This window comes from Haliotis rubra, unplaced genomic scaffold (assembly GCF_003918875.1).
Source record: "Haliotis rubra isolate DU_JTF1 unplaced genomic scaffold, ASM391887v1 Scf423, whole genome shotgun sequence".
NCBI lineage: Eukaryota > Metazoa > Mollusca > Gastropoda > Lepetellida > Haliotidae > Haliotis > Haliotis rubra.
This window is the reverse complement of record NW_025767106.1, coordinates 196,950-221,358: the sequence shown is the minus strand read 5'-3', so window position 1 is coordinate 221,358 and position 24,409 is coordinate 196,950. Positions and strand designations below refer to the sequence as shown.

Sequence of the window (24,409 nt, the reverse complement as noted above, 5' to 3'; positions counted from 1 at the left end):
GTTAACAACGAACTGTTTCTGAGCGATGTAAGCAGTCCCCTTACCGAGGATGTTGGAACGCGTTTGCGTCTGCGCACCCAACAGCGCCCACACGTACGTTCGAATCGAGTCGTTCAATCTGGTGACACCGGCACGAGTGAACCCTTTCGACATGCCCAACATGAACATTTTCCACCCGTCCGTGGTTGACTACTCCACTTTCTGGACGGTGAAAGCAACACCACCTTTAAAGTTCATACGATCATCTCACCATTCATTACTCGACAAAGCAAAGTCCTGGCGTAGTACATCTCGTTTCAGTAAATCATCACTGACTTCTTTCACAGGTCTCCCCCCATTATATGGAATACCCAACCCTCGGTTCGGCCCCGGCAAACGCCAATCCATCTTCGGGTTTAGTTCGAATTCGTTGCAAATACGTTCGTAGGCCCGTCTATCGTACTGGTTGTTTACTGCGTCCCACGCCTTGTCCTGTGGGAGCGGGGCGCTGATCTCTTTGAGGATACGCCTGACCTGGTAGTACACGTGAAACATGAACACAGACTGACTCAGCGGTCCACGCTGAGTGTCGGTCAATGTCACACCACACCCCCTTGAAGCGCACCACACGGCGAAGTTAAGTTGAATCTGCCAGAACTGCATCGGGTTGTTGAAACATGCGTGGACTGCCTTGACGTTAGTCACCGAAAACTTATACTGGTCGAACACATCTATAAACTGAGCGCTGAAATACATCCCAGCAGCGTCGACCACAATCTTCATGTGTGGTAAATCTATGTCCAGTTAAGGGTAAAACACTCCCGGGGAGTACATTTTAAAAGTATTATATAATGAGTATATATACTTCTAACATGTACGTAACACTTCCAGGAATAATGAGCGGTGAGTCCGTTCAGCTGATACACGCGATCGATAACACGTCGGGTCAACTCGAAGTCACACTCTGCGATATCACCTACCTACCGCGATGGACTAACATCAACATCAACAACAACAAGCTATTCGTCAGTGGCACCCGCAACCAGATAACTGACAGCTACTACAGCGTGTGCTCGCTAAGCGATGAGGTCTTCAAGCCCCTGGGAGCCGAACTCAAGATGAACGACTCAAACGGCACAGTGGTGTTAATCAACAACGGAAGAAACTCCTTGAGGCTCGGCCGACCATTGGCGAGGACACTGGGTATGCCGCCGGACGAGACAAAACCAACAACTGCCGTCACAGGCACGAAGTTACCCGACCTAGTACCGTACCGAGAGCTGTGCATTCATCTCGGCCAGCTGAGCACAACGGACAACATTCAAGGGGGTCACCCTTCCACGATACTGAGAGCCGTACTGGTGAAAACGGAGAAATACAACGACGGCAGAACCGAGTCGTTTTCACCGTGGCAGCATAAGAGGTTAACTCGGGGCAACATCCCTGAGCTGGTAATATCGGTGTTAGATATAAATCATAATCCTGTGAATATAGAATACCTCAGCATAACGCTGCACATAAAATGACTAGCGCACAAGGTCCCGGAATGAGGTTGAAAAAATGCATCAATGCGGGGATCTCCGACCTCGGGGACACACGCGGATTCGACGACCCCGGAGTAGATGGTAAATTGTATGCCTTGCAACTGAAAAACAACATTTACAAACCCGTTGAAGTCCCCTCCGGTGGAACCCTAGGTGATATAGTAGATACCTCAGGAGCGACCGTCAACACTCGGTACACCCTAGTCCGCACCGGTTATGATAAATGGATGGTATACCCATCGTTCGCGGGCAAACTGTTCGACATAGAAGATGTTGAGAGAACGACCCAAAACAAACCAAATACGCTCGTCTTCACCGACGATGACAAGTGGGTGTTGTTACCCGCTAAAGGCGACTGGTTTCTCAATATTAGGCTTGGCTCCCCCTACGTGTTCACGGAGAACAAAGACAACTACCTAAACAAAGTTGTGAACAACGGAACCCTGCTCGTGGCTTACGTTCCGGCTCAAAGACGTAGCATAGTCATCAGCCCAGTCGGCAGTATGGCAGCCCACATGCTATCGAGTAAACCGGGAGTGCAAGACGGGGCATTGCATTTGGTGTCTGAATTCGCTGGCGTGGTCAACGTCCTGGCGAGCCTACCAGCGAACTCCACGCTCGTCATCAATGTCTACCTAGGGGAACCATCACGGAATGAAGTCGAAATCGTGAAGGGGGTCAAACTCGGGTGGGTGAAACGGCACCAGTATCAGGTTTGCACTGTTTACGTGCGGGTGGGTGTCGACTCCCACACCAGTCTGCAGGGGGTCATCGGGACCGTGGAAGACACGATATCACTCGCCAAGATCTTCCTACCCGACAACATACACTTCATGGGGGTGAAGTGCACCCCTGAACTATTATCAGAAAAACAATTGGAAACTATCTCGTAATAGTAATATATCAATGTCCAATCATCACCCCAACGCCACACTTAACGATCTAGGAATGGAGGGATTCGATCAGCCTGGCGAGGAAGACGCCTTGTACGTCCTACACCTAAAAGATAACGTGTATAGGCGGTAGGCAATAGCCGACCATCTACCCAAACCCACACTCGGGGACCTAGGAGGCATAGAGGGATTCGATCAGTGTGGTGGGGGAAACGTCCCGTACGTCCTACTCTTTAAAAACGGTGTGTACATAAGGCAGTCCCTGGTAGACTTAAAAGAACCCAAATGGTTGATCAATGTGACCCTCACCGCACCATATATCTCATTAGACAAAGATGGCTATGTCTCCGAAATTAGGAACAACGGTATCTTGCTCACGTCTTTCATTCCAACTCGTGAAAGGATGATAGTTTCTAAAATACCATATTACTCGGAGGGCAACATGTTAGTTTCAACCAGGTGGTCGCAGTTAATAGCCAATCGCCCCGATGCCATAGCAGGGTTTAGGGCTATGGCCTCAGGCTCCACATTCATCATAGAAGTCGCTTACAAGGGTAAGTTTGATGATTCAGACCTGGGGCCATCCCCAAACCTGCAACTTTTACCTGGGGTGACAATACGTTGGGATGACCCCCTAATACCAATCCCCCTACCTTGCCGTATCATTATACGATTGGGGGACCTCTCACTGGGATTACTACCCCCCTTAGTAAACTGCTCACATGTTGATATAGACCAGAAGTTACCTATTGATCCTTCCCGTATCTCCACATACGAGAATCTAAGCCTTATAAGCCTCAAGTACATTGATCGGCTATTAACTGAAGCCCAATTAAAAAATATCCCATAAGATATATTATATGCACACAGAATGGGGCTGTACCCAGTCGTAGAGGAAGTAGCGAAGACACTGGAAACCGTAGACGGATTCCGCTTGAGACAGTTATGTGATGTAAAACGCCAACTAGAACAAGACCGCGACACGCGGAAAGCACTATATAAGAAGTACCATAGAGCTTTCAATATCGTGGATGGGACTGATACTGCCCTTATGGCAACCAGCATGGGACTAGGGGCGGCAGGTGTTGGGTTGTTAGCCACCATCGTGGCCGCACCTATAGTGCTAGGCATTGAAATAACAGCTGGGGTTGTAGGGGTGGCAGGGTTGGTGTTTAAGTTTGTATCCCGCAGACTGCACCGTAAAGCGTTGAAACACGACGAGATCAGGGTTCTGGCCGAAGCAAAGCTGAACACGGTAAGTGAGCGTATTTCCACGGCACTCACTGACAGTAAGATCTCAGAGGAGGAATTTCGTTCAATACTCTCTGAACTCGACAAGTACCGTAAGATGAAACAAGAAATCCGGTCCAAGTCTCGTAAGTCTGCTATCAGCGAAGACGAGAAAAAAAAGTACATAGAACAGGGGGTACGAAAAGCCCAGCAAGCCTTTATTACGAACACCAAAGAGATCATAGGCGATTCACATTAAACTGTTTCATCGAGGTCAACACGTCATAGCGGCACAGTAGTGCCACGTGGGGCCGGGAAGTTAACTGGGGGTTCAAAAGTAGTAGATATACTGGGGCGAGATCTAAGGGCCTGACAAAAGCTTTATTTGTGAAATAAAGCTTTGCAGAGGCTTTTGTTGGACTTGGTCTCGGACTATCATTATATCTACTACTCACTTTGTAAACGAAAAGGAAGTGTTTGTTGTTTGCTATTTGCGTGTTGTTTGTAATCCCAGGAAGCGTCAACTTACTTGTCTGACAATGTTTCCCTGTGAAGCCGCTGGAGCAGGCACAGCTACTGGCGTACTCGTTCCTGCAGGTCCCGGGATAACACCGGGTGCTGTCACTCCGCCATGAACACGCCTCTGTAGACACAAATGTGGGATCTATCTTTACAGCATGGTTGGGTAAGTATATCTAAATCTGTTTTGTTCGGTGGGGTGACGGCAAGGTATATTCTAACTTCTGCATGATATGTTGTCCGAAGAAACAATATACGCAAGACCGATGATCACTTCCTGACTTAAGTTGACTGGAAATGATTTTGTTCTATTTGACAGATCCAATTAATAGAGTCGAAGGGTATGATACAGATAGATGCAACAATAAAACCAATTTTAGTAGTTAAAGACTGAATGAATAGAAGAACTTCTTGTATTGTAGGATTCGTAACATTTATGATCATTTATAATTATGTAACATTTTCAGAGTCTGGATTCTTGTAGTTTGCACGTGTTTTTATTCAAAGCTCGATAAAGTCGAAAATAATAGTAGGGGCCTATAAACAACTGGTGGACATAATGTTGATTCGTTATTCATCAGTATTCATCTCACGTATGCATGATCTCCGACTCGAAGACGCCACATATGCCCTGTGTCCTGCCTGGTCCAGCACGACCCCATCACAGCGACGACACACCTGGTTGCTGCTGCTAGTGCATGTCTCCAGGTCACACTTACCGATGGCGCTGCACACTGGCAAGGGTAACACATGACCTTATCTTGAACAGCGTAAATTTCTGGCTTGCAACATAGATATTTCAGTGACCGCAAGACCCATTATGGGCGGAGAAGTTGTTTTGTGAGTTGGTACCAACGCTGCTTTTAACAGTATTCCCAGTATACCTAGGTTACACTTACTGACAGTGGTGCACATTGTGCAGGTAAGAAAGGGCATTATCATGAGCAACCTGAATATTCTGAGCTTGTAGCAAAGATGTGCCAGAAACTATTTTGATCACAAGAGCATTTTATGAGTGAGTGAGCTGGGCTGAACGCCGCTGTTAAAGGCATGCCAGCATAATGTGGGATTGAAGCTTCAAATTATGTAGTTCTCTGGCGTTTATCGCTTTGGTAAAGCAACGTGTTTGGTGCTGATAGAACTAGAACCGTGACGAAACAGGATTCGAGCGATATGTTTAGGTTTTAACGTGCTTAAGGGAAGTAACTCTGCAAGGTGAATGGCTGCACGTAAGTGTCTCCGATATGAATGAATGCGCTGGACCTATATACACGTACTTCTGCATCGTTCTCTCCTGGGGTAAAAACCTGCATTACAGCTGGAACAGATCCCAGGGGAAGTACATCTGCCCCCACTCTTGTACTGTGTCCTGCCGTTACTGTAGACGATGTGAGATGACCTGTAGTTGATGTTGCAAGCAGCGGACTGGATTTGATTGTCACATACAGCTGCAATGTGTAAGTGGTGTTTCATTGTTGCATTATGTGTGGTGAAGATATTAATGCACAATCAAAACATCTGAAGTATCTTGAGTGGTAATAAGGGATTAGAAGAAACAAAAGCATGCCACTTGCGTATATTACATTAATGGATTTACAACAAACGTTTGTGTATGACAATCAACAGCCTTTAGATGGCTCGTCCAACTTTATGTTAACAAGGTATAGACATCGTCAGATCATAATGATAACAATTGTAGTAAGACCAGACGCTTCTCTAGCCAAGTAGCTCAATTCACTTACGATGTGGGCAGCCTATGTTATCTGTTGATCTGTACCCTGTTTTGCATCTGTAATGTGTGTATGACCGACGCCTGGTAGAAGAAAACGTGCTGTCTTACTATGCGTTTGATATTGTCGACATAGGAATGTACACTTCACATCAGTGTTAATAATATGCTTTAGTATTCTCAACCTGCCTCTACTATGATTTGGTCACTGCAAATTTCCGTTTGTCATAGAGGTCAACTGTGACTCTCTGACCGGCAGAAAAAGTGGTCAGAATATAACTAAATATTCCTTCAAAAGCCATTTACACTGAGAACAAGTCAGATCAGGAAGATAGCATCATTTATATACTCAGAACGAAACATTATAAATAACGACCATTGGTTTTAAGAAATGAAGTTTTACCTGTATCTTGCGCATCGGCCCCAAAAAGAAAACCACACGATGTTGTGTATTGTCGACTCGAAGACGCCACATATGCCCTGTGTCCTGTCTGGTCCAGCACGACCCCATCACAGCGACGACACACCTGGTTGCTGCTGCTAGTGCATGTCTCCAGGTCACACTTACCGATGGCGCTGCACACTGGCAAGGGTAACACATGACCTTATGTTGAACAGCGTAAATTTCTGGCTTGCAACATAGATATTTCAGTGACCGCAAGACCCATTATGGGCGGAGAAGTTGTTTTGTGAGTTGGTACCAACGCTGCTTTTAGCAGTATTCCCAGTATACCTAGGTTACACTTACTGACAGTGGTGCACATTGTGCAGGTAAGAAAGGGCATTATCATGAGCAACCTGAATATTCTGAGCTTGTAGCAAAGATGTGCCAGAAACTATTTTGATAACAAGAGCATTTTATGAGTGAGTGAGCTGGGCTGGGCTGAGCGCCGCTGTTAAAGGCATGCCAGCTTAATGTGGGATTGAAACTTCAAATTATGTAGTTCTCTAGCGCTTATTGCTTTGGTAAAGCCACGTGTTTGGTGCTGATAGAACTAGAACCAAAATCGTGACGAAACAGGATTCGAGTGATATGTTTAGATTTTAACGTGCTTAAGGGAAGTAACTCTGCAAGGTGAATGGCTGCACGTAAGTGTCTCCGATATGAATGAATGCGCTGGACCTATATACACGTACTTCTGCATCGTTCTCTCATGGGGTAAAAACCTGCATTACAGCTGGAACAGATCCCAGGGGAAGTACATCTGCCCCCACTCTTGTACTGTGTCCTGCCATTACTGTATACGATGTGAGATGACCTGTAGTTGATGTTGCAAGCAGCGGACTGGATTTGATTGTCACATACAGCTGCAATGTATAAGTGGTGTTTCATTGTTGCATTATGTGTGGTGAAGATATTAATGCACAATCAAAACATCTGAAGTATCTTGAGTGGTAATAAGGGATTAGAAGAAACAAAAGCATGCCACTTGCGTATATTACATTAATGGATTTACAACAAACGTTTGTGTATGACAATCAACAGCCTTAAGACGGCCTGTCCAACTTTATGTTAACAAGGTATAGACATCGTCAGATCATAATGATAACAATTGTAGTAAGACCAGATGCTTCTCTAGCCAAGTAGCTCAATTCACTTACGATGTGGGCAACCTTTGTTATCCGCTGATCTGTACCCTGTTTTGCATCTGTAATGTGTGTTTGACCGAGTCCTGGTAGAAGAAAACGTGCTGTCTTACTATGCGTTTGATATTGTCGACATAGGAATGTACACTTCGTATCAGTGTTAATAATATGCTTTAGTATTCTCAACCTGCCTCTACTATGATTTGGTCACTGCAAATTTCCGTTTGTCATAGAGGTCAACTGTGACTCTCTGACCGGCAGAAAAAGTGGTCAGAATATAACTAAATATTCCTTCAAAAGCCATTTACACTGAGAACAAGTCAGATCAGGAAGATAGCATCATTTATATACTCAGAACGAAACATTATAAATAACGACCATTGGTTTTAAGAAATGAAGTTTTACCTGTATCTTGCGCATCGGCCCCAAAAAGAAAACCACACGATGTTGTGTATTGTGATGACCAGTAAGTTCTATACGCCACTACATTTACACTGAAAGGAAAGTAATAATCAGAGATATCATTGTTGCTTCGTCTCACACATTTAAACTGCAAATGTCCTCATGCACGCATAAGAAGTCAAGTAAATATTGCCACAGTGTTCACGCAGTTTACTATCTTTAAAATTTAACTTGTTCAGATATAAATTGCAAGGCAAAATTGATTGAAGGATTTTATACTGTAATTGTTTGTATTTATTTTCTAATTCTGATTATTTTACAAGTTTCCATTATAAGTATCCTCTTCTGCCACAGAACAAATATTATGCATCAAGCTGTACCAGGACGTCGGGACGTCGGGACGTAAGCCAAGAGCAACATTCCCTTGTTCACGACTTTCGTTAGGTAGTGGTGTTTGTTTTCCGTAAAAATGAGGGGAGAGCCGAGCATGATGTTGATGATCCAGTCTATTCGACAGGGCACAAAGATCCATTTGTCATATTCGGTGAATACGAAAGGGTATCGCGCGTTTCGCGTGAGGACCGTGGTCTCGACATCGTTCAGGTCGAACAGCTTGCCGCCAAAGGCTCTGGATATCGTCCATTCCTTCTCCTCATTGCGGACGAGGTCGTACAGCTCGTTGCTGACCACTCTTTCAGTGTTGACGAAATCGTTTAGGCCGCTGATGCTGCAGCTGCCTTTGGCGGTGGGCACTTCAACGCATTTGTAAACGCTGTTGTTCAGTTGCAATGCATACAGTTTGTCCTCGATTCCAGGTTCGTCGAATCCGCACGTGTCCCCGAGGTCGGAGTGGTAGGACCCTCGAGGTCTGGGACCCGAGGCTCGATTGTTTTGCATGTGCAGCGTCAATTCGACGCCGTCGATGTTCTGCGTCGTTGTACTTTTCTGTTTTCACCGGCATGGCTCTCAGCAGAGTTTGCCTTGAGTGTTGTCAGCCATGCTTAGCTGATTGAGATGAATGCACAGTTCGCAATACGGAAAGAGATCGGGTAATTTCATGCCGGTCACAGTGGTTTCTGGTCGTATGTCATTTGAGGTCAACCCGAGAGTTCTCGCCATGTTTTTACCGAGCCTGATGGATTTTCCCCCGGTCTTTAACGTTATCATGCCATTCAACTCGTTGAGTTTGAGGCTGGCTTCGATGGGTTTGAAAATTTCGTTGTTTAGCATGCAAATGCTGTAATAACCGTCGGACAAATCATGGCGAATTCCATCGATGAATATCCTGTTGTTACCTATGGATTTACTGATATTCGACCATCGTGGGTAAAATGTGAGATCGCTGAGCGCGACTTTGAGCTGACCGGACGTGTTATCGATGGCATGCAGCAGTTGAACGGACTCGCCACTCGTGATTCCCGGAAGCGTCAAGTACATATTTAAAAAGTAGATATGTATACTATATAACAATTCAAAAATATGTGCAAACCGGGATTGTCTTATTCTAAAAGCCATAATAAAAGAAGTGCTACCGATCTCACACAACCGAGTATTGTGGTCGATGCAAAGGATGGTTTACATGGTTCGATTCATCGACGTGTTTAAAATTTACGGGTTTTAGGTCACGAATTTCACAACGGTACACGCTTGGTTCCACAACCTGATGCAGTTTTGACAGAATCAATTCAATTTGGCCATGTGGTGCGCGACCATCGGGTGTGGCGTGATGTTGAACTACATTCATCGTGGTCCGCTGAGTCGGTCTGTGTTCTATTTTCAAGTGTACTATCAGATCAGACGTATTTTGAAAGAAATCAGCGCCCCGATTCCGCAGGACAAGGCCTGGAATGCTATAAACAATCCGTACGATCGACGTGCGTACGAATTCAAACTCGATCTGAAGATGGTCGATTGGCGTTTGCTGGGTCCGAACCACGGTTTGGCCATTCCCATCATTCACAACATGTCTCTCGCGAAAGCCAGCAAACAGCTGGTTAAAGATTGAGGTAACAAGTCGTATCATTACATCACGACGAACGAGTGGAACGATGATTACATGGCTTTCGACAACAGCAAGGATTACCACGTTTTGAGGTTTGAACAGAGACCCGCGGACGATTGGAAAATGTTGGAGACTTAAAAAGGGTTTACTCATGCCGGAGTCGTCAGATTGAACGATTCGATTCAAACGTACGTGTGTGCCGTGCTGGGCGCTCAGACACAAACACATTCCAACATTGTGGCTGTGAAGGGAGGGCTTATGACGTGCAGAAACAGTTTGTGGCTAATGTCGAGGATGCCATTGCTAGACCGTTCCGAGTGCCATCGAACACTATGAAAACGGGCTGAAATACGCCCTTTCGAAATTCCACTACATGTTCGGTGCGACACTGTACATAGTTCCGAGCGACGTGCAACTGAGGGTGAACAGAGTGGTGGGCTACAACAACGAAATTGTCATCGCCACCATCGCCACTCGCGTTATTGACATCTGGGTTCAAGCCCAACTTGAAGTACGAAACGGGGATAGTGGCATCGCCAATGGAAGAAGAAGGAGCACCACAACAACAACAGCTGCCTCCGCACGTGCAGGCAAACAATCAGCGGCACATCGATCGTAAAACCATAGTAATCGCGCAGGTTTAGTTCATTGCGTATCAGTTGACTACCACCATGGCGACTGGCTAGCATTGACAGGGCGAGCGGTTTTCTTGTGTGTTTGTTCATGAGATCGACCTCCGGATGAGCTTTAAATCACAGCATCCTTTCGTTGTCGATTTTGAACTTCGGATAGTCGCGACCCTTTAGAGTATCATAATAATCGTCCACGGTCTGCTTTAAAAGTTCGTGTCTCCCATGAACGAGGTGTCCATGGCTGCTGATGTATCATTGTCATTGAGCAAAGGGGTTCTATCGCTGTCCCCCAAATCATCCATGGGAATATCGTCAGCCATGGTTCTCTATTAAAGATTATGGAAATATACTTTGAATATAAAAATGGCGTTGACCTACGGACGAAAGCTAGATCCTTTCCAAAGATCGAGAGAGATGCTTGTATCAAAGCCATGCGTCAGTCGGTGACCATCACCAACAATCCGAGCACGATCGATCAAAACCAAACGAGGCAGGTTCGGTTCCCCAACCTGGCCGCAAACGACGTCATCGTCCCCGGCACGGCTCGACTGGCTTTTCACATCATGCTGGAGTCCGCGAACGACAAACGCACGATCGTGCGCAACGTGGGTCACGCCATCGTCAAGAAAACCGCCATCAAAATCAGTGGGAAAGAGATGCTGAGCATCAGCTACAGCGACGTGTTTTACTGTTACATGGACCTCTGGATAACCTCGAACAAACGCGCTGACATGTTGTATCAAGGACTTTGTCGGGATAACTGCCATGCGAACAACCTACGTGTGGGAAGAGTTTACGTGCCAGACCAGCTCGGCAATATAACGGCAGGAGAAAAAGTCATCGGCGAGGCGTATGGGAATCTGTTTTGCAAACCTCTCGACTTTGAGCAGCTCAAGGGGCACATGCCGTTTTACCAGGCCACGCTGGAGGATCGGCTGGAATACGAACTCATGTTCAATGACTACGCCACAGTTATCCACAAGTCGCACGGCACTGAGGCCGAGATGTCGTCGACAACATCTCGTTGGAGTTCAACATGGTCACGAGCATGGAACTGGCCCGGCAGATTCGCAAACAGTACTCAGGAAAGCTGTCCATCCTGTACGATTGCGTGCTGCGGCACAGGATGATCGTCAAGGACAAGAGTGACACGTTGTGGAACATCAACCTGAACGTGCCAGCTCGATGGATGAAAGGCATCTTGATCGTTCCAGTGGTCGTTTTGAAGAGACAGCAAATTCGCTTGGAATCCCGAGATCACGAAAGTCGAATTGACCGTCGAGGGCGTACCCAACCAGCTGTTCAGCCAAGGCATGTGATCTTACCAGCAGTGGGGATTACCAGCAGTGGGACGAGATAAAAAAAATACCGGCCATCATGCGATACTCGCCGGAAGTCAACAACATCAAAAGACCTGGGTTTCACCTACGTGACGCTCAGTATGTACATGGATGAACATTAAGTGTTGTGGCTGGACATGCAATCCATGGGCGACGAGAGACTAGACAGCAGCGGGTGTTGCATCGACAACGGCAGCGAGCGGATCACCATCCAAATCACCATAAAATCTCAAAATCCACCTGGCAAGTTAAATTTATATTTGTACTCAATCATGGACGCGCAAGTCAATATAGACAATGGAAGATGCGTGCAAGCGATTTATTGATTTACCTCGCGATCCCCACTGCGCTATCGTGTGTGGTCAGACGGGGTGCGACAAGATGGCATTCGTGCTGGAAATGCTGGAAGGCTACTATTGTGACGTGTTCGACCACATTGTCATGCTCTGCCCGACAAGTGAACAATACGTACAGGGAGAGACCATGGGTGATGACGGACCCAGACGTGCACAAAATCGATCCTGTAACTCACCTGCAGGACTGGTTGCGCACTTACTACGGCAAACTGAAAGGAGAATCGATGCTGTTTGTCTTGGACGACTGCAGCGCCAACAAGGAGATGGTTAAAAAACGAGACGTGCTGTCGTACCTGGCCTTCTCAGGCTGACACACGAAACACAGCGTTTGGGTTTTGACGCAGAAATTCAACTCGGTGCTGAAAGATTTGAGGGAACAGATGCGATGGGTTGCCCTGTTTCACTGCAAGGACAGGGATTCGTTTGAGGACTGCTTGCGAGAAAACGACATAATCCCTAGCAAACAAGAACGAGAACAAGTGAAGAAACAGCTCGCCGAAACGAAACACAACAAACCCCTGTTGAAAACCAACCAACCTGTGGCGTATAAAGTCTGCTTAGCAAAACTTCCAACAAAATTCTAGCAAATTCAAGCCTTACGTACAGCCTTACTTCAGAGACAAGCAAGAAGTAGCGACACAACCAGAGTCCATTGACATGTCCATCGACACCTCGTTTGCAAAAATACGAGAATCGCTGGAACGTTTCACCCACATGGGCTCGGGCTGGGTCGTGGACACGGTCTACCTGGACGTAGTGAACTACATGCTGTTCAAAGGCGGAGCATACATGGACTTGCCAAAGTACTACAAAAACAAACAAGCCATCGTTAACCCTAAAACCATCGACGACAAAAATATTGATAATTACTGCACGGTGGTGGTTATAATAGCCGCCAGGTACAAACCGCCAGGCAATCCTTGCAGGCGTTCCAGCTATCTGTCTATCGAGGCATCCGGGTTTGACTTCACGGGCGTAGAACGCTTCATGCCCATTTCCTACTGGACCAGATTCGAAAAACTAAACAATTTTGCTGTCAACGTCTTCGGCCACGAAGGCAGAAATAAAACCATCGTGCACTGAATCAGCTCCATGTCCGACGATGTGTGCAGAATTAATTTATTCATGATCCAGTGAGACGACAAGTATCACTACACGGTGATTAAAACTCTTAGCAGACTGTTGTACGATCAATCGAAGCATAAGGAAAAGAAATACTTCTGCGAACGGTGTCGGCACGGCTTCACGCGAGCTGACCTGTTGGAATCACACCTGGAGGATTGTCGTGGCATGGAAGAGACTGCCGTCCAAATCGACATGCCCGACGGAGAGAAAAACACGCCAAAATTTGTCAACCACAAACATCAAATGCCCCTGCCTTACGTCATCTACGCCGACTTCGAAGCCCTTGTCAAAACCATCGACACCGGTGTCGCTCCATCCACGGAAAAAAGTTTCACACACAAAATCCAGGAACATAAAGCCTGATGGTTCTGGTACCTGGTCGTTCGATGCGAGGGACAAACAAACTCTCCCATGGTCCCAACGGGCGAAAACGATATGCGACTCGAAGAGAGAAAAATCAGGGAAGCTTTGTTGGACCCCGCTCCCTTGAACATGACGTCAAGGGAAGAGTTTGCTCATCAACGAGCTATATATTGCCACGTGTGCCGGGGACGTCTTAAAAACGATGATACCGTTTAAGATCATTGTCACGACATGACCGGTAAATACCACAAAGATTGCAACGAGTTGTCACATCACCAGTAACAACGCTTGCAACTTGCCCACAAAGCTTGCAACTTGAAGCTCCAAATCAATCCCCAAAACCATCAAAATCCCCGTCATGTTTCACAATCTTCAGGTTAAGATTCTCACTTGATCATGCAGGTGATCGCGAAGGTCAATGGTAAAATAATGTGCATCCCCAACAACATGGAAAAATACATGTCGTTTTTGTTAGACGGTCTGAAATTCATCGATAGCGTTCAGTTCCTGCTGTCTTCTCTAAACAATCTGGTGAATGCCAACAACCCGAACGACTTCGACATCACCAATCGATACATCGACGAGACGCGATTACCTCCAATCGACTAATTTTACAACAACTTGACTGAATCCAATATCTCTCAGGACGATTATGTGCACGCCCTTGAGGTGTGGGACAAACTGGGCTTCAAGAATTTGGGCGATTACAACGACCTATACTTGAAAACGGACGTGTTGCTACTAGCCGACGTGTTCGAGATATTCAGAAAAACGTGCTCGAAACAGTACCGCCTGGATCCCGCATGGTATATCTCCTCCCCGGGTCTCTCTTGGGACGCCTTGTTGAAAAAGACCAGAGTTAAATTGGAATTGTTAACAGATTACGACATGCACATGTTCGTGGAGAAAGGCTTGAAAGGTAGAATTTCAATGTCATCCAAACAATACCTGAAAGCCAACAACCAATACGTGAAAGGCTACGACTCGAGCAAACCGACCAAACACATCCTCTATCTCAACGCCAACAACCTGTACAGCTGGGCCATGAGCCAATATCTCCCCACCAAGGGATTCGAATGGGTCGTCTGCCCGTCCGATATCAACATGAATACCATCCTGGATATCCCCGAAGACTTCGAGTTAGGATACATATACGAAGTGGACTTGGAATATCTGGTGGAATTACACGAATTACACAACAGCTATCCACTGGCTCCCGAACGAATGACAGTGAACCCGGAGTGGATGTCCAAATATCAACAAAACTTGCTGGGAGACAACAAACCGGCTAAGGTGGAAAAGCTCGTGCTGAACTTGATGAACAAGTCCAAACACGTCGTACACTATCTCAACCTGCAACTCTACCTGTCATTGGGGATGAAGCTGAAAAAAATACATAGCGTGCCGAACCGTTACGACCAAAGATTCGAACGAAGTCGCCAAAGCCTTAGAACGCATATACAAACGCAGTCGCTTCACATGGAATGCCGTATTGCAAATCGAGCCCGTACGCGAGTTCATGGGAGCCGTGTCACAGCTGCTGGACAAACACAAAGTTCAAGTGAGACGAAGTATAGCGGAAGCTCACCATAGCCAAGCCATCGTGGAGAGATTCAATCGCACCTTAGCTGCAGGCCTGCTCTTACACCAATACTCACAGCCGGGAGAATACGAGAGAGACAGCAGAAAACGCGCCACCGATCCGATATGGTCATGAAAACGTACAACGCAGACCTGGTCGACATCAAAGACAGCGAACCGAACTTGTACAACTATATACTTGAAAGACGGACCGCCGAGAGCATTCGTCAGAGAGGAGTTGATGATCGTACCTCATGACACAGTCCCTTACACAACACCCAGCGTGTGATGTTTCTCGTCATGATATTTTTTATCGGTCTTGCATGCCTATTCTTCTGCTTAATGTAGCCACCCGTACACCGAGCCGAGAGAGATATACACACACCCACAGCGCTCGGAGGAGCAACTTCCCCCGAGGCGACCCCATGCTCACTCAAAAGTCAATATTTCAGAAACTATTCCACCGATTTTCATCAAATTTTGCATGCACCTCAGTAGTAGTATACACAATGGGGGATCGATATAGGGACTTCTCTAAAGGCTCAATTTTTAAAAATTGCCGCTTGCAACTAATGGCTTTCGGATTCATGCTCAAGTATACACGAAGCACAGAGGTTTCAGCATGAAAGAAACTGTACTCGTGAATCGATTAACGAGATTTGCAGTTCTATACAATGACCATGGACAACACGAGAGGTTATGCATCTAGTTTCTGTTGCTAAAACAACCACAGCATGACTGCAAACATACCTTGAACCAACTACAAGAAGGCGTTGTTCGTGTGTATCTTAGACTGCTTTGACCCTTAAGAAATCTGATTAAGAATAATACACGCTCAAATTGCTTTTATCTGACTAGGTTATGTAGTTCCAGACCACCGAGATCCGCCGTTTTCATATCAATATATACAGGGAATGTTTTCACTTGCTACGGTTCGTGTAAGTCATATCAAATTACAGTCAAGATGTTAAATACACACTCATACACATATGACTGGAACATTGTTTTACTGAATTTCCTGTCTAAACTTTAAGATATATTACATGTTTGTTGAGGTAACGAAGTGCCGTGAGAGTGAGGCCATATGAAGAGACATGATACATGCATGGGTATTGAGCAGGGTTTGCTCACAAGTTAAATATTGGGTCACTTTCCTTCTTTATGATGTACAGAATTTTGACCATTTTAACATAATTCATAATTAACACCGGCATTAAAACAATTCTGTTGATTTGAGAAGTGCATATTATAATCTTGAAAGAAGGGTCCTTCAGCTATATTATTTATCCTGAAATAAAATAAGATGAAATCTGCTTGTGCATCTTGCATGCTTTTAGTGATACGGAATTCAAAAGAAATTACATTAAAATCTGTTGCCTTGTTGAAGGCATGAAAATGTTTTATATGCTTGTGTTTGTGTACAAGTGCTTTTTTGTTTGTGTATTTTCGTCGCTAACTTGACATTTCAATTCTGTTTACAAATGGCTGTTTAATACATAAATAGAACACTATATGTAAGTGTATACGTCTTTTCTTGTAATTCGATACTAGTCGACCGTTCACAAAGTTAATTGGTACTAACTAGTACATTGGCATTTTGGCTTTACACCTCAGTGTCATTTTAAGTTCACTATCATGTCGTTACAAAGTTATTAAAACTTTAGGGTTTAAAACTATCAACATAACTATCAACATAAAACTGAAAATGTTCTACTATGATAAAATTAGTAAAGAACTAACATAAAACCTTCATCATCATTTGATTCATTATCATAACACAAAGGAAAATTACATGGGGGCAAACGTAACACAGTGTTACAATTGCGCCAGTGCTAGTAGCAACGTTTCATGCATGGACTTCTCAAATATTTCTTCTTCAAAATATGTCGTAATGCCTCAATTTTACACTTGAAGAGTTAATTTAATACCAAGCAACATTTACTGCATTAAGAACGTTTATTACGTTTTGTGAAACATTTACTTACCTATATGAAAAACGATTTTTTGTCAACTTTATCTCGCCGTGAGCGAGCAGCTGAAAAACGCCTGGATGTGTGCCGCAGGAAAGCAAAGGGAAATAACTCTACTCACCTACACTATGCTTGACCGAAAACTTTTAGAGTAATCGCCCTTGTTACAAATTATTACTTCTATTTCACACTTCACCCCTTTTAAGTTTCTTTTTGCGATGAGTAAATATATGTATATGACTTTCTGTTCAAAGATATGCACTAACGTCTTCAAGTATAAATTCTAAACATGGCTAAACGGGTTTCTGTCAATCGGGTTTACAAACTAAACACATTGGCTTATTGTGCAACGATATACACTATATTTGTACAAGTGTGTGTTCTTGCATTCCAAATACGATTTACAGAGTATGACTTAAGAATACTGCCGTCCTGAAATACAAAATGGTAAGATGGGGATGTACTTACCCATAGTGTCGTAATCCTGCGGTGAATTCACTCGTAGTCAAAATACAAAGCCAAAGCGTGACAACATGAGACACAGACATAACAGCGGCAAACATATGGGGCCTGAGTCTAGTGTACACAGTATACATGTGTTCCAACTCTACAAGGAAGTAAACTGACAATACAGTTAATTATAACGACGACCAGTCCCCTTCAAGTAGATTTTAACAATCGCTAAAAGTGTGTATAATACGACATTCCACTTATCAGCATCCGTTAATTTTATTACAATGCGCAGAAAACAAATATACTCTCTGAAAATGAATGTGGTGTGTTAAATACTGAATAATGGTATCTCTAATACATAAAATTTGTATTTCTGCAAATAAATAATAACTAAATATGAAAACAAAAATCAAACCAGGGCTTGTTTTATATATGAACTCGGGCCTGTGCAGGTACCAGTCATGGAGTACTGAGATTCATATGAATAATGGTATTTCAAGGAAGAGGTCCAGTTCAGACAGTGGTTGAGAAACGAGTAGATCTGCATAGATGAAGAATATATTCTGTTTGAAGAACATACATGCTCATTGTGTTTCCCTTATATTAAATATTTCCGGTCTCACTTGAGAACTTAAGTATCAAGCTGTGTCGTGATGTCCAACGTTAGTGTCAAACCCAGCTCACACTCCCCAGCCGATAGTTAATGTATTGGACAACAAGATGTGAGTCATCTCAAAGTATATATGTTATCACAAAATGCTTATTCAATGCAGCAGTTACATTCTTCTTTCGGGTTGTGTGAGTGAGTGAACGAATGCATATTGATTAAGACCAGTAATTATTTGCAGCTATTAGCGGCGAGAAATATCTTTTGCGTTAAAGTAATACTAAATTAAACATCGGATTGTATAAGGGATAATCTACAGCGTCTTCTATTCTCCCTGATTGTATAAAACAGTATTGTAGTCACGTCAAACGGTGGAAATAGACAGGAGGTTTTCTCTCCTAAATCCAATGTCAAGGCAGAAGTGCCAGTGTCAGTGAAATGCATACCAAATGTGTTCATACGGAGCTTTTTAACTTAAGAAATAAAACCTATAAGTTATAGATTTATAAGAGCGTCATGTATGGTAGACATGTGATGGACATTTTCAAATTTGAGTGAGTGAGTGAGTGAGTTAAAATTTAACGTCACCTCGGCAATATTTCATCCATATAGTGACGAGAAATGTTTTACATAAACAATACATTGAAGTTGCTAAATAATCAGTCATCGAAGGGCTGTAAAATAACTAGAATATCACAGATGGAGTCTAAAACTAGCATGAACATGTAAAACTATTTTATTTACGAAGACAATACAATATAAAAACGGGCTATAGATCGCCAACAACTGAAGGTAGATCACCGTACTAGGAACCATGGGGACTTACATTACTTTTGCTACCTGCATGGACCCTAGTTGGATTTTCACCATCCCTTCAGCCATTGGCGACAGAAGAGAAATCTAGCCATAAATTAAAAGCACACATATTCTACGATTAAAAACGTGGCAAGCCTAAATTTACTCTAAATGTGTTGGGACTTACGTACCCTCTCAGGTGGACAATAATTTTACAATACTTCAACCCCCTTTGAGGGTACAGCCACTAACAATCGAAGTTGATAATCTAAACTACCAATTATAAAACCCTATCTAGTTACAAAACATATATCAAAATTCCTTTAACAAATCTATTTCTTTTAAAAAATCAATGATTAAATGATAATTAACATTATAAAAAAGGTCTTTCAATGTTTTGACATTGAAATTCTTATCCCTTGTGATGGAATATTCAACACAGTCAAGCAGGACATGCTTGACTGTGATTCTTTCATCACAAGGGATGCAAAACGGAGGATCTTCGCCCTTCAGTAAATATTCGTGAGTATATCTAGTGTGGCCAATGCGACATCGTCGCATAATGACCTCTTCAAATCTGGATTGACAACCCAAGTAGGTGTACCCAATATAAGGTCTTATTTCACGTAATTTATTTATACCTACTTGGGTGTTCCACTTCTTCTGCATCAGATCACGGATGTAGGTTCTAATGCTAGCTTTGTAATCAGAGTATGGGATAAGAAGTGGTGTCACAGATTTGTGTAGTGCTGCCTTGGCAGCAAGATCGGCCATTGTGTTCCCAGAAATGCCAACGTGGCTGGGTAACCAACAGACGACGATGTCGCATTGGCCAGTAGCAAGATCATTATATCATTCGATTATTTCAATTAAAAGTGGATGGTTGCAAGATAGATTTTTAATAGCCTGAAGGCAAGAAAGAGAGTCAGAATAGATTATATATTGTTTATGTTAGGATGTCTTTGAATATATTTAAGAGCTGTTAAGATGGCGTTTGCTTCTGCTGTAAATATAGAGCTGTTATCCGGTATTCTAGAAGATATTGTTCGGTATCTAATGACAGTGGCACATGCCACTGCGCCACCGTCCTTGGACCCTTCTGTAAATAAGGATTTATATGTATTATGTTTACTTTTTAATTGATTATACTCTTGTTTATATTGTAATTCATTAGTTTCTGATTTTTTAAACTTTGTCAAAGTTAGGTCAACTTGTGGCCTAACCAATTGCCAAGGAGGAAAAGAAAGAAGACGAGAAGGAGCTATATTCTCCAGCTCAATGCCGGCAGCAGTAATGAATGGCTTCATTCCTGAGCCCCAGTGGCGGAACAAGAGAAGATTTCTGGTTGTACAAATCCTCATAAAGAGGATTAAAGATACAGTGAAATGCAGGATTCGATTCGTTAGAATATAATTTTGTAAGATATTGTAAAGATAAGTTTACACGTCGTTGGGCAAGAGAAGGCTCGTCTGCTTCGACGTAGAGACTATCAATAGGAGTGGTTCTAAAAGACCCAAGACAAAGTCTTAGGCCTTGGTGGTGGACAGAATCAAGTAGTTTTAGGTTGCTTTTGCAGGCTCCACCATATACGATGGAGCCATAATCAAGTTTGGAGCGGACCAATGATCGATATAAGTGAAGGAGGGTAATTTGATCCCTTCCCCACTTTGAATTAGAAACAACCTTTAACAAATCAAGTGCCTTCAGACATTTAGCTTTAAGTGATTTGATATGTGGCAAGAAGGTTAAATGAGAATCGAAAATTAAACCCAAGAACTTGGCCTCCTTGACAACTTTGATCGGAGTGCCATTTAAATATAGGTCTGGGTCCTTATGCGGCTTATATTTTCTACAAAAGTGTATACAATTAGTTTTTGATTTAGAAAATTTAAATCCGTTTTCAAGACACCATTTATTTATTTTATTTAAACATAACTGCAATTGCCGTTCAATAGTATGCATATTCTTACCACGACAAGAAATATTAAAATCATCCACAAAATGTGATCCATCGATTGAATCGTTTAAAACCTTGGATAAACTGTTGATCTTGATACTAAATAGCGTGACAGACAAAATACTGCCTTGAGGGACACCCTGATCCTGATTATAATGGTCAGACAAGGTTGAACCCACTCGGACTTGAAATTGCCTGCCTCTTAAAAACTGTGATATAAAAAGAGGTAAACGACCCCTCAAACCAAAATCATGTAAATCCTTTAAAATGCCATATTTCCATGCCGTATCATAAGCTTTCTCAAGATCAAAGAAAATTGATACAGCATGTTGTTTATTTACTATAGCATTTTTAACAAAGGATTCTAAACGTACCAAATGATCAATGGTACTACGATTTTTCCTGAAACCACATTGGATATTTGTTATAAGGTTATTGGTTTCAAGATACCAAGTTAATCTATTATTCACCATACGTTCCATGGTTTTACAGACACAGCTGGTTAGAGATATAGGCCTGTAATTCGATGGATCCGTATGATCCCGGTCAGGTTTTGGAATTGGGATTACAATGGCATTACGCCACGAAGGAGGAAAAATTCCGGACGTCCATATTTGGTCAAATATATCTAAAAGTGTCATCAGACAAGGTTCAGGCAAGTGTTTCAGGAGCTGATAATGTATAGTGTCATGAGCTTGCTCCAGAGCAGTATATAGCTCATGTAATGAAAACACTTCATTATAATCTTCACCGTTATTTGATTCGAAATTAAGTTTGTCTTTTCCTGTTGTTTCTGATATCTCTGAAACTCGGGGACATAATTTGTCGATGAAGAGTTTTTGGCAAGAGTTTCGCCAAGCTTATTTGCAATTTTAGATTTGTCAGTTATTAAGTTATCACCATCTTTAAGATGGTGAACAGCAGATTTTGAACCTTTGCCTTTTATTCTCTGAATCATGTTCCACACCTTAGACATGGGTGTGCGTGAATTAATTTTGGAGACATATTTTTCCTCCAAGACTGTCGTTTGTTTTGTTTGAAGGTACGACGGGCCTTCGCATTGAGTATTTTGAATTTATTTAAATTATGGACAGTTGGATGATGGCGGAAATAATGTTCTGCCTTTTCCCTCGCTTTTCTGGCTTGCCTACAGTCTGTATTAAACCATGGTTTCCGTACGTGTAGAGGATTTCGGTATACACTCATCAGCTATTTCCTTTAAATAGTCAGCAAAAATCTGAATGGGATCAGGTACGTCGCTGAAGCATTCAGGTCGTAATTTCGATTTACATATAGTTTGAAATAAGGGCCAGTTAGCCTTCGAAAAATTCCATCTTGTATATGATGGAGAATCAGATGGAGTTATTTCTGAAAGAATAGTTGGGAAGTGGTCACTTCCACAGAGGTCACTATGGACAGACCAATCAAATTCATTTAGGTGGTTAGAGTCTGCAAGAGACAGATCTAGAGAAGAATAGGTTCCGGTTGCAGGATGCAGGTAAGTGCTTGAATCATCATTGTATATACATAGGTCATTATTGGAGATAAAATCTTCCAGTATTTTTTTTACCTTTAGTAGTAGTGTTATTACTACCCCAGAGCGGGTTGTGACCATTTAGGTCACCCATAATAACACAGGGCTTCGGGAGTTGATCATAGAGTGACTGTAGATCTGTCTGCTGAAGTGCCGATGAAGGCGGAATATACAGAGAGCATAATGTAAATGCTACACCCAGAGTAAGTCGCACTTCAACAGCTTGGAGATTAGTTTTAAATGTAACAGGGCTGTGAATAACATCCTGCCGTATAAGGATAGAAGATCCTCCAAAGGCCCTATCACCCAGGGTAGAATAATGATGATAGACTGTAAACTGGCGTAAAGTAAAATTATCCGTCTGTTTCAGATGCGTTTCTTGTAGACATAATGCTGATGGCGTTAAATCCTGGACTAATAGCTGTAGTTCATTAAAATTAGTCCTCAGATCTCAACAATTCCACTGCACGATATTAGTAAAATGGCCTATCTTTTAGGTGGATTGATAGGGGACCTACCCCTCACTTTCTTCGAGGGCGACGAGCTATGTGCCCTGGGATGGATGCTTTCTGACACATCCATTACCTCGAGTGAACCATATTTATTAGATAATTTTATACGGTTTTCAGAACCCTTGGAGGGTTTTTTCACACTTTCTGTCCTAGGTTTGTCTGTATTTTTTACCACTGTCTTTGAAATTATTTCAGATCGAATGTTCTGACTGGGCTGAGACAATAATTGTGCTTCATCCTGAATTTTGGTTTGTGTCGACTCGGAAGTCTGACTAGACTGTTCAGGCGTCAGACGTTGAGGGCTGTCGTTGGTAACCCAAGTCAAGTCTGTTTGACACTCTATGGAAATACTGGATACTGGCGAATTTACTTTTGACAAGCTTTCGGAGGGTGTCCTGACAACTGATGCATATGAATCATTTGGTACTGTTGATTCAACAAGCTTTTTTAGCATCAGCAAAGCTAATGTTGTGAGTAAATTTAACCTTGTTTATTTCCATTTGTTTTTTTCCAGATTGTGCAGTCTTTAGAAAAGGATGAATGATTACCTGAACAATTTGTGCATTTTTTAAAGGTACTATCACAATTTTCAGTTACATGTGAAGTTTCGCTACAGTGAGCACATGTTATAGGCTTTGTGCAAGTATTGACACCGTGACCATATTTTTGGCATCTGAAACATCGCAAGGGATTTGTAAACGGTGATATTACAGTAACCAACCTTGACAGACTCTGGAGGATTTGGTGAAGAGAACGAAAAGAGGTACGTGTTAGTCGGAATTACGGCATTGTTCTTGCGGGTGGTGAATCGCTTGACATATGTCACTCCCTGATCTTTCATTTCGGATACGATGTCATGTTCTGACATTTCGGCCAACAAACGATCTCTATCTCTTATAATTCCTTTGCTGGTGTTCAGTGTTCTGTGGGGAGTAACGGAAACATGGATTCCAGCAAATGTTTCTGTAGTCATCAGGTTGGTGGCTTGTTGCTTCCTAATGCATTCGATCAATAAAGATCCCGAACGCAAGCGTTTTATGTTCTTCACTTCCCCTGCGATGCCATATATGCCCTTAGAAATCACAAAAGGATTCAGCTGTTGTGGTGTCTCGTCTACAGTGTCGAGAACCAGGAAACGTGGCCAATTTTCTGCAGGTTTGGATGGTCTCTGCTCATCATCATTATCGAGTGGACGTTTGTTTTTGGTGGGGGGTTGGTAATCCATGGTAAGTTTATTTTGATTCATCTTCCGGGCTCCCCACCCACCACGGAGTATCACAAGGACAATGCTAATCACAA

The 24,409-nt window shown here is 43.2% G+C and overlaps 1 protein-coding gene across 1 annotated transcript in view; it reads right to left on the bottom strand.

The window, feature by feature from the left end:
- LOC124288740 overlaps positions 1-5,964 on the bottom strand; it is a 75,856-nt gene extending 69,892 nt beyond the window's left edge. Inside the window, exons 1-4 of the mRNA XM_046725269.1 lie at positions 5,908-5,964; positions 5,443-5,613; positions 4,759-4,899; positions 4,176-4,289 (exon numbers count right to left, since the gene is read on the bottom strand). Of these exons, the coding sequence (XP_046581225.1) occupies positions 4,176-4,289; positions 4,759-4,899; position 5,443 (256 nt within the window). The 5' untranslated portion in view covers positions 5,444-5,613; positions 5,908-5,964. The remainder of the gene's footprint in view (positions 1-4,175; positions 4,290-4,758; positions 4,900-5,442; positions 5,614-5,907) is intronic.
- Between the last annotated feature and the right edge of the window lie 18,445 nt (positions 5,965-24,409).